The sequence below is a fragment of the Mandrillus leucophaeus genome, unplaced genomic scaffold (genome assembly GCF_000951045.1).
Source record: "Mandrillus leucophaeus isolate KB7577 unplaced genomic scaffold, Mleu.le_1.0 Scaffold72, whole genome shotgun sequence".
NCBI classification, from domain to species: domain Eukaryota; kingdom Metazoa; phylum Chordata; class Mammalia; order Primates; family Cercopithecidae; genus Mandrillus; species Mandrillus leucophaeus.
Window position 1 is genome coordinate 3,292,003 of NW_012107808.1, and position 10,931 is coordinate 3,302,933.

Sequence of the window (10,931 nt, forward strand, 5' to 3'; positions counted from 1 at the left end):
ACCTGGAGAGATATCAGTGACTGGAGCTGAATCAGGTGGAATTACCCAAAGTGTAATTGCTTTTGTTTTCTCTCAGTGTCATCAGACAGATTCATGTTTCAAGCTGTTCATGCTGTGGGATGATGGCTTGCAGTCTACTGAGTTAAGACTGAGTGAAGGAAAAATAAGAATTATCATAGCTCTTCTCTGTGACTTGACCTGGAGGACTTAATTTGTGCTCATTCCTTTGTAAAAGGTGGACGAGTGGCTAAAATACTCACATACCGAATTTGTGTATTGTTTAAATACATCATTATATCATAAATGCCATTGACCATTATGGTCAATTACAGGCTTCAGAAGTAGATTGCTCTTTGCATTTGGTCTTCAGAAATATGATTGATTTTAGTAAGAAAAGTAGCAGGCATTGAAGTGTTTGATACTGCCACTTAAGATATTAAATTAGTGGGTGTTTTTGCCAGTCATTGTTTTACAGTCTATCTCTGGAATATGAATAATGACTATTTGAGTGCGCCTAATTCTTTCAATTTATTGTGTTAAGTGAATGATATTTTCATTTACATGTGTAAACATTTTTCTTCGCAATCAATTCTAATCAAAACTTGTTTCAAATAGTAAATTAAAACATAATTTTGATTAATGTGGCATTCTTTTAAATTTCCTGTAGCAAAACACTTGAAGATCGTTTGAAAATTGAAGCAAAAAATGGGACGTTGAGTGTATCCGATACCACTGTTGGCAGCAAACAATTGACATTCACATTAAAGAGGGTGAGTTATCTTTTATTGTTATTTTTTAATTCACAAAAGAATAATAGGCTTTCAATAGTATTTTGTGTGTGTGTCCTAAGACCAGCCTTCTCATACCTCTTCCCTATTGAGGAAGCTGTGTTCCCTGTTCTAGCGTTTTCTCTGCAACCAGAGCCCCTGGTGGGCCAAGAGCACAGTGTGTGACTACAGTAGAGCCAGGAGTGTCACTGGTGTCCCAAGGGAGACAGGGACTTAGTGGCCCTGGAGTTAGCTCTGTTGGAGATGAACCAGCTGTCTTGGTTTCTGGATCGCTCTGTGACCTGAGGTGTGGCTTATAAAGCAAAAGTCCCATCCTGACCCTCTAAGGATGTAGGGCTACCTCGCATGTATATGGACTTTGAAGAAGAATGGGAATTGGTGAGTTCTGATACCTCGTGACAGTCACACCCAGCTTGCCCAGATACTATCATTTTAGAAGACAAACTACTCTGCCAGTGGTCATCCTATTCTAAATTGATTTATAAGATCCATCTTTTTAGCCACTGGTAATAATGCCTGTCACACATTATAGGGAGAGTAAACTGCTTAAGTATTTACTGTTAACTGGATCCAGTTGTATTTCTCAAAAAATTTTTTTCTCATTCGTAGTCAGTCCTCTTCAATATAGTCACCAAATAGAATGACAAAGATTTCATCCCTTTTTTTTTCCTAAGCAGTAGTAGGGGGATATAATTCACAGACCATATGCTCCTTCTAAAGTGTACAATTCAATGATTCTTAGTGTATTCACTGAGTTGGGCAACCATCACACTATGTAATTCCAGAACATTTTCATCACCCCAGAAAGAAGCCCTATACCCTTTAGTATTTACCCCCATATTTTCATCCCCCAGCCCCTGGCATCCACTAATCTACTTCCTGTCTCTATAGCTTTGCCTGTTCTGGACATTTCATACAAATGGAATCATTCAATGTGAAGTCTTTCGTAACTGGCTTCTTCACTGAGCATAATGTTTTCAAGGTTTATTCATTCAGTGGTGTAACTTTGCATCGGAATTGCATTTCTTTTTATGGCTGAATAATATACCATTGTATGTATATAACACATTTTGCTATTCATTCTTTTTTAAGGGACACTTGAGTTGTGTTCTTTTGGGGGAAGTGAGTAATAATCTGCTATGAAAATGAATGTGTAAATTTTTTCATGAACATGTGTTTTCATTTATCTTGGGTCTATACCTAGGAGCGGAATTGCTGCGTCATACAGCATAGCTATTTAACTTTTTAAGAAACCTGTCAGACAGTTTTCCAAAGTGGCTGCACCATTTTACATTCCCACCAAGCAGCATATAAGGGTTGCAGGTTTTCCACATCCACACCAAACCTGTTGCTGTCTGTCATCTTTATTATAGCCATGCTAGTGGGTGTGAGTGGTGTGTTGTTTGATTTGCGGTCCCTAATGACTAATGAGTTGAGCATTTTATCATGTGCTTATTGGTCATTTGTGTATCATCTCTGGAGAACCACCTCATCACATCCTGTACCCATTCCTCTCTGATTTCTCTAAAATTTTCCCAACCTGCATCAGAAGGCTTGCCAAGTAATTTTAAAAACTTCATTATTCTAAGTGCAAAAAGCTTTTCAGTTAATTCTGTTTGCTGAGAGCAAATTTGCCCTCTTACATTTATCACTTATATCAGCCAAATACACATTCGGAGGGACCTCATTGTGCCTCTTCCTCATTTCTTATCAATTTTCTTTATACCTGGAAGCAATCCTTGATTCCCTCTGAAACTCAAATGATGTCAAATGGGGCAGGAGCAGCACAGCCTGGAAGGATCCCAGGTCTGCAGCGTAGCCACCTCAGCTCCTGCAGAGGCCCCTCTGCTGGGTTGAGTGAGCACCTACTTTGCAGTAACCTGAAAATACAAGCCTTTTCCCACTGTTTTCTAAATTGGAAGGAACTGAGTTGAAAATCAGTTTAAAATTTGTAGTAAAATGAAAATAAGATGGCTCTGAAATTATATTTTTGTTTATTAAAAAAGTATGAAGAATTGCTTAAATTAAGTTATGGCCTCATTACTGAATCAAGCAGAGGCTTTGAAACTGTTTTTGATGTGTCAATTAATGTTTGATGTGTTTGTTTCCTTACTTGATAAACATTTTAATTATTAAATCTCAGTTTTACTTGAGTTCAGGTTTTCAGTAAATTTTACTTATTCAGGCAGTTGTTCATAGAAGTCTCTTTTTATACTGCATGTTTGATACGCTCAGGTAGAATCTTGAGTTTTTCCCATATTTGCATATGTATCTCCTAAAATTTCAGTAAAATTTAAGAGGAAAAATCTATGCTTTAATGTCGTTTAAGATTGTATAGTGGTAAAACTGGGATTCAGTCGCAAATCTAATTTTAAAATTTCATTTAGTACAATTCCTCATCAAGCCTGAGGCTGTTGCTGATACAAGTGTGTCTGTCTGCACCTGTCCTTCTCCTCCCTCTGTGACAGGAGTGCTGGAGGCTGTGGTGAACTAGTAGGGAAGAGGAGGCAGGAGCACCCGGGAGAAGCGCTAACGGGCCCATAGATCCTCCTGGATCCGCCACATGGCGGCAAGGCCTTCCGATGCAGCCGTGGGAGAGAGGCTAGTCCTAGTCCTTTTTCTGCACTGAAATTTGTCTGCAGAACAATAACCACTGCTTACAAGCTCCTCTCCAAGCTCCTACCTTGGTGGAGAAAGTCTGACAGAGCTTCCCACCATGTGTTCCAGGAGATGTAAATAGTGACCCTGGAAGATTACTTTTGCTATCAGACAGATAAGGGAAAAACCTTGGACTGATGTCCATGTTGAAGACTCATGAAGGTGCCTTAACTTAGAAGCTCCAACACACCTTGTTTATCTGTATTTAGCACATCATTTTCCAAAATTATATGAAGAAACTTTTTTTTCTTTTCCTTTTTTTTTTTTCTTTCTTTCTTTTTTTTGAGACAGAGTCTCGCTCTGTCTCCCAGGCTGGAGTGCAGTGGTGCGATCTCGGCTTGCTGCAAGCTCCACCTCCCGGGTTCACGCCATTCTCCTGCCTCAGCCTCCCAAGTAGCTGGCACTACAGGCCCCCACCACCACACCCAGATAATGTTTTGTATTTTTAGTAAACACGGGGTTTCACCGTGTTAGCCAGGATGGTCTCGATCTCCTGACCTTGTGATCAGCCTGCCTCAGCCTCCCAAAGTGCTGGGATTACAGGTGTGAGCCACCACGTCTGGCCTGAAGAAACCCTTTTTAAATAAATTCTGATTAACATGAAGAAGCGAAATATTGAATAACTGGTGTTGGTTCACTTTACCGGGCTCCTGGTGATGTCATCACTCGCTCAGCTAGGGAGTGTTAGAAGGAGTTCTGAGTTTTCCATTAATGCGTGTGTATTGATGCCTGCCCTGTGCTTCATGCTAGGGACAGACATGGCTCTTGCCACCACAGTTCTCAGTCTATGGGAGAGAGAGAGACAGCGGGTAAAAATTATATACCTCTAATTATGTCATTAGAACTATGGCAAGTGCTTCAAAGGTGAGCAGAGGGCTGTGAGATTGTTTGGTAAAGGACCAAACTTTGCACAGTTTCAGTAAGCACAGGACTGAACTGACATAGTATTTCTATTTTATTTTTAAATCCTCCGGCTGTTGCATGGAGAGTTGCCTTAAGGGGTATTTGAGAGGAAGCAGAGCACAAGGAAGGCAACTCCGTGGTGGCCGTGGTTAGGACGGGCAGCAGCCTGGGCTCGGGTGGTACCCTCCAAGACAGAGCATAGTAGAGGAGTTTGGGATAGGATCAGAATACACAGGATAGGATTTACTTTGAAAAGACAGTCGAAGAATGGTAATAATCAGAGAAGGGACTTAAAGAATTATTCAGAAACCCGGTTTAAGAGCTTCTTAGAATAGGAGAAATGCATCTTTTTTTTTGACATTACAAATTGCTTTCCTTCCCCACTATTCTCTCACTTTCAACTGTTTAATTTTAGAAGATTGGGTAATATCCACAAGAGGTGAATGTGGAGACTTTCTCCTCAAGGGTAACATACAGATGCATGTTTTGTGTTAGGTGTGTAGAAAATATAGATCCTGGCTGGGCGTGGTGGTGCACACCTGAAATCCCAGCACTTTGGGAGGCCGAGGTGGGTGGATCACGAGGTCAAGAGATTGAGACCATCCTGGACAACACAGTGAAACCCCATCTCTACTAAAAATACAAAAAATATAGCCGGGCGTGGTGGTGGGCACCTATAGTCCCAGCTACTCGGGAGGCTGAGGCAGAGAATAGCGTAAACCCAGGAGGCGGGGCTTGCAGTGAGCAGAGATCGCGCCACTGCACTCCAGCCTGTGACTGAGGGAGGCTCGGTCTCAAAAAAAAAAAAAAAAAAAAAACACTAGCCAGGCGTAGTCACCTGTAGTCCCAGCTACTCTGGAGGCTGAGGCGGGGGAATCGCTTGAATCGGGAGGCGGAGGTTGCAGTGAGCCGAGAGTGTGCCATTGCACTCCAGCCTGGCAACAGAGCGAGACTCCATCTCAAAAAAAGAAAAAGAAAATACAGATCCCAGTGAAGCAGGTTCCCTGGGTGTCCATAAGGCGATGCTTTTCCACTTTATCAACTGAGGCCCCTGACAATGCTTTCTCAGTTTACCATCTGCACTGTTCCACCACTAATTTTTTTTTTTTTTTTTTGAGCTTTACATTCAGGAGTTTGTATTTTCAAAATCATCAAATGTGTTTTTAAAACTGTATAATTCTTACTTTGTTGTGGCTTCTGCATTGATAATCTTCTAAGGATTTCTGCTGAAAGTAGTTAAACCATTTGGTGCTGGGGATGGGTAGGGAGGAGTTCCAGCTCCCATGTGAGCCAATGAGCATTGACAACAAAAGTGAGCACGTTTCCAGCAGTCAGCCCGGGAGTCCACGTGCTTACTGCAGCTGTGAACTTGGGCATCGTCTGCCTCGCTTTCATCAGTGATTAATGAGAGCAGTTTGCTGCTTTTAAGGAAGGAGAGGTGGAGTTTTGGGAAACAGCTAAAAATTCTTGGGAGCAAGTTCTATGAATGAGTGTTTTAATAATGTACTTTTAGTACATTTAAGTATTTTTTTCTTTTGTTTTTAAAAACAGTGGGAATAAACGAATGGCTCTAGTTTGTAAACAAAGATCTCTAAAAGGAAAGTGGACACTCTGTAAGTGATACCATCTTCAAGGTGGCTCTTTTGTAGGCTCTTTTAAAACAACACAGTGGTCGTGTGAGTGTGTTGGTTGAAAAACCAGTCTCCTACTTTGTAGTAGACTGGTCTATCAGGGCCCTTCTCTTGCCTGGGGTTCAGAATTTCTGCTTTTGCATTGATGGTGAAAGTTGGCCTTGGTCCTGCTGTTTCTGCCAAGGTAGCGTTTGTCAGAGCGGAGTCCAGGCAGCCCCACCATGTCCCCTGGAGCCTGTGGGCAGCGTTTCTCCTGGCAGCAGGTCTGAGATTGGTGGCAGTACTGTTGGCATCCTGACGGTTACCAGAGAAGAGGTATAGGATTTTCTCTGTTTCCCTCTACTCATTTAATTTTCTCTTTTAGTCTGAACAGCAGAAGAAGCAACAGGAGGCTGAGAAACTGCATCGACAAGAAAGGAAAAGACTCCGTCGTTCAGCCGGACACCTGAAGTCAAGACACAAAAGAGGACGGTCGTTTCATTGATTTGGGAAGTCATCCTACCTGTGATTAGGGAGGGGTACGTCTCCCCCAAACTGATTGTCGTTAAGAGTGTTCAACACAGATAAGGGAACACACGTTTTTAAAGTTCCATGTACATTCTTGTCCACAGAGGTAAAGATTTGAAAACCTGTGCTTTGTGGATTGGACTGTGAAGCTGGGCCCTGCCGATGGCCACCACATAGCCCAAGGGTGAGCTTGCAAGTCATTGCTCCCTGGAAACATTGTCCTTTCCCCATGGTTTTAATCATGTAAACCAGGTTGGGGTTTTTTTTAATATTGTGAAATGTACACCATGAAATGAAAGGTTTATCCTGTGCTAGAAACCAAGATTTATCATGCTCTAGGAACTTTGTTCCTACACTGCCTACTGCCATTCATGATTAAACCATCCGGAAATACCATCTCTGTTTTACCTGGTGTCTGTGTATTGCCTGTGTTTGTGTTTATAAGTGTATGTTGATAGGTTTGTTTGGCTTGTTTATGTACTAGTTTGGGATTTGTTTTTAAATAATTTATACCGAGAGAGTATAATCTAATGGCGCAGGTTGAGAGCGTCCCCAATCCAAAAATCTAAAACTGTTTGAGCACTGTATTTATCTTTTCTTGCCCTGCTAGAAAGAACTACCTGAAACTGGGTAATTTATAAGTACAGAAAAAAGGTTTAATTGACTCACAGTTCTGCAGGTGGTACAGGAAGCATGGCTACGGAGGCCCCGGGAAGCTTACTATCGTGGCGGAAGGTGAAGCACAAGCAGGCATGTCCTGCATGGCTAGAGCTGGGGGAAGAGGGCAAAGGGGGAGATGGTACACACTTTCAAACACCAGATCTCCAAGAACTCACTAGCACAGAATAACAAGGGGAAGGTCCGCCCTCATGATTCAGTCACCTCCCTCCAGGCCCCTCCTCCAGCACCGAAGATTGCAATTTGACATGAGATTTGTGTGGGGACACAGAGCAATACCATATCGAGCACTGACATGACATTGGAGGAAAATGCTCATTAGAGCTTTTCAGGTTTTGGATTTTCAGATTTGGGATACTCGACTAGTGAATATAATACAGATATTCCAAAACACACAAAAAATCCAAAGTCTAAAAGACTTCTGCTCCCAAGCATTTCAGATAAGGGATACCCAACCTGTAATAATGGGAAACAAGCAGTGGAGGCTGCTGGTTAATCTTGGCACCAGTTTAATTACAGGTTGTTGGTTTTTTTCCTGTTTCTTACATACAGTCAAACATAAACTTACTGGAGGAAACATGTATAAAAATAAATATACTTTCATTTGAATAGCTTCTTTGAGAAAGACTCCAAGAAATTTTTTTTTAATTAGACAAACGGTGGTGTGCACTTGTAGTCCCAGCTACTGAGGATGCTGAGGTGGGTAGCTTGAGCCTGAGAAGTCGAGGCTAGCCTGGGCGACAGATGAAGACCCGGGTCTCAAAAAAAGAAAAAAGAGAACCAACTTTGGTTTCCTTAGTTTTTCCAGAATTGATGTGATTTTGGAGGTGCCTTTATAGATTTTTAAGGGTCTTTATGTACAACTGAAATAGTAACTCTTTGGACTGTAAATGATACAGCCTAACTTCTAATGTCGTAAGCCGAGAGGCAGAATGCATTAATTGACGTAACCATGCTTGGGACATGGAACTGGCCTCAGGAACACCTAGATCCAGGGCTCCACATTCAGTCAGCTAGCACATTCATACTCTGTCTCTGTTTCCCTCTTTCTCTCTCCTTCCCCTACTCCCGCCTTCCTCCTGCTGTCTCACCGTTGTTCCTTCTCTCTTCAGGCCTCCCCTGTTCTTTTCCCAATATGTTTCCCTTCCCCTGCCTCTGCTGTCTGTGCCGCTTCTGCTTCTGTGCGATTGGCTTGTTCCCAAGGCAGGGAACAGTTCAGCCATGTGTCCACTTCTGTGGTCGGAGAAATGAGGTCTATTTCCAGAAAAAAGGTGTGTGGAGGGTGGGGTGTGTGTGTGTTCTTGTTCCTGGGGCAGCCAGCCCCATTTGTGCTGTGGTGCCAGGGAGTCCTCTAGCGGGTCCAACCGCTGGACCAGTGCTGTCCTTCCTCAGCTTCTTTCCCCCTAAACTTTTGCTCAGTGTCTACCTCTTCTCAAAGGAAGGGGCTGCAGCTTCCTGTTGCCTTCTCTTCTGTTTCCACACTGCCTCCCTTAGGGATGGGGGGTTTTACAAATTTAGAGAGAGACACTTTGCTGGCTGGACTGTCCCTAGGGGTTGGGTGTTTATGCCCTTGGCCTGTTTCCTGAGGTCAGGCTCTGTCACATCTACTCCTGGCTTTCCGAGGCCCCTCTTTTCCTTCCTTCTTGGAGGGCCTCCTAGTTCTGTGGGGAGCCAGTATTCCGCAGGGCCAGATTCCACAGGCAGCACTGCTCTGTTCAGCCAGTGCTCTCAGCACACCAGGAGATCAGGCCATCAGGGTAGGGTAGGAGGGCCAGGATCACTTCCGGGACCTGGGAGGCTGGCAGTGTAGTAGAAAGAGCTTGGATTTGGAACCACCCTGACACAGGGTCGAATTCCAGGTCTGTTGCCTACTAGTTCTGTGTCTTTTGACTGTTCCCTTAATCTCTGTGAATCTTATTTCCTCCTGTAGATCAGTCTAATACTTAGTTTTTATTAGGGTTATATCAGGTGCAGCAACTGGCACTGTGCAAGGCTCATGAGGAACTGACAAAGCTTTTTGACCATTGAGGGTTTTCAAGAGCAGGGGAGCTGCCTCCACTTTTGCTCTGGAGAGTTGCTGAAGGGCGGGCGGAGGGACTGCTGAGTCTGAGGGACACAGAAGGAGCGTCCGCTGACGACAGCTGCATGGGCGCTCCTCCTAGGCCCCACCCGTCCCTCTCGTTGCCCGAGTTTTCCTACCGCTTCAGCCATTAACACAGGCCTGCCTCTTCAGGGCTGGTTCCCAGAGTGCCTGCTCTAATCCTTCATGTCTTCGAAGTTTCCTGTTTTCAAGTTTTATGCAGCTTTCATACTCTGCTCCATAATTTTTCCGTGTGTGTGATATACTGCTCACTGGCGCTAGGAAATGGCTGTTTCCCGTGGGTCTCCGTCCCAGGCACGTGCAGCTGGGGGTGTTTGTGAGCCAGCACGAGAAGCATTTCCTCGCAGACGGGGCTCTGAGGTCATGGCTTTTCATCACGACTGAGCTGGGGGGTCCTGGGCTGCCATTTCTCCCCTTCCCCTGCTCCAGATCCCCTCAGCCTCCAATACCCCAGACCTAAGGCCCAAGTTTGTTTGTTTTTTCCAAGTTGTGCTCAGCAGTTAGGGTAGTGGTGGCTTTGGAGAGAGGGGAACGTGGCTGGGACACAGTGGGGGATCCTGGTTGGTCCTGTTCCCTCACCTGGTGGTGGCTTTTCCCACGGGTGCACTTTGACCACTCCTGGGCTGCTCACGACTCATCTCTCTCTGTGCTTGTTATCCTTGAACAGAAAGTTTCATTGAAAAAGAATTGCTCGTGTTAGCCAGGATGGTCTCGATCTCCTGACCTCGTGATCCGCCCCCCTCGGCCTCCCAAAGGCTGGGATTACATGATGAATCCCCCGTCTCTACTAAAAATTAGCTGGGCGTGGTGACGGGCAGCAGTAGTCCCAGCTACTCAGGAGGCTGAGGCAGGAGAATGGCGTGAACCCGGGAAGTGGAGCTTGCAGTGAGCTGAGATCGTGCCACCGCACTCCAGCCTGGGCGACAGAGCGAGACTCTGTCTCAAAAACAAAAAAAGAAAAAGAAAAAGAATTGCTTTATCAAAGGGACATGTTTCGTGGCTCCTCACAAAACTATTTCCATAGATAACTCATAACACTGTAAGATTGTTTTTCAGATATTTTTCTGTTCTATAGACAGTGATAAACACATCTGTTTCAATAATGCAAATGGGATCACACTACATATACTGTTCCTGAACTTGATTTTTTTATAACTAACAATATATGAGAGAGATTTTCTCAGTTCTATACATATTAATATGTAGGGTGATCTACCTCATTCTTTTGTGTAGAGTATTTCATTACATGGCTGATGCATAATTTGTTTAACTCCCTGTCTACGTATGGTTCAACCTAAAAATCTAAAGAAATAACCTTTTAAAATCTTTTTGCAAAAAGGTTTACATTCAAGGGGACACATGTGCTTGTTTGTGAGGTGGGCATATTGCACACTGTGGGGAGTGGGCTTCTAATGCACCCGTTACCCAAATAGTGGACACTGCATCCAGTAGGCAGGTCCTCAACCCTCACCACCCTCCCAGCCTTTGGAGTTCCCTGTGTCTGTTTTATCCTTTTTTTTTTTTTTTTTTTTGAGATAGAGTCTCGTTCTGTCGCCCAGGCTAGAGTACAGTGGCGCGATCTCGGCTCACTACAACCTCAGCCTCCCGGGTTCAAGTGATTCTCCTGCCTCAGCCTCCTGAGTGGCAGGGACTACAGGCACCTAC

At 44.0% G+C, this 10,931-nt stretch overlaps 1 protein-coding gene across 4 annotated transcripts in view; it reads left to right on the plus strand.

Moving 5' to 3' along the window:
• The window catches only part of NOL10 (nucleolar protein 10), a 129,230-nt gene extending 122,338 nt beyond the window's left edge, over window positions 1–6,892 (plus strand). For all 4 annotated transcript variants that reach the window (XM_011965288.1, XM_011965290.1, XM_011965289.1 and 1 more), the window contains 2 exons: window positions 668–770; window positions 6,345–6,892. In XM_011965288.1, the coding sequence (XP_011820678.1) occupies window positions 668–770; window positions 6,345–6,464 (223 nt within the window). In that variant the 3' untranslated portion in view covers window positions 6,465–6,892. The remainder of the gene's footprint in view (window positions 1–667; window positions 771–6,344) is intronic.
• Window positions 6,893–10,931: the final 4,039 nt, after the last annotated feature.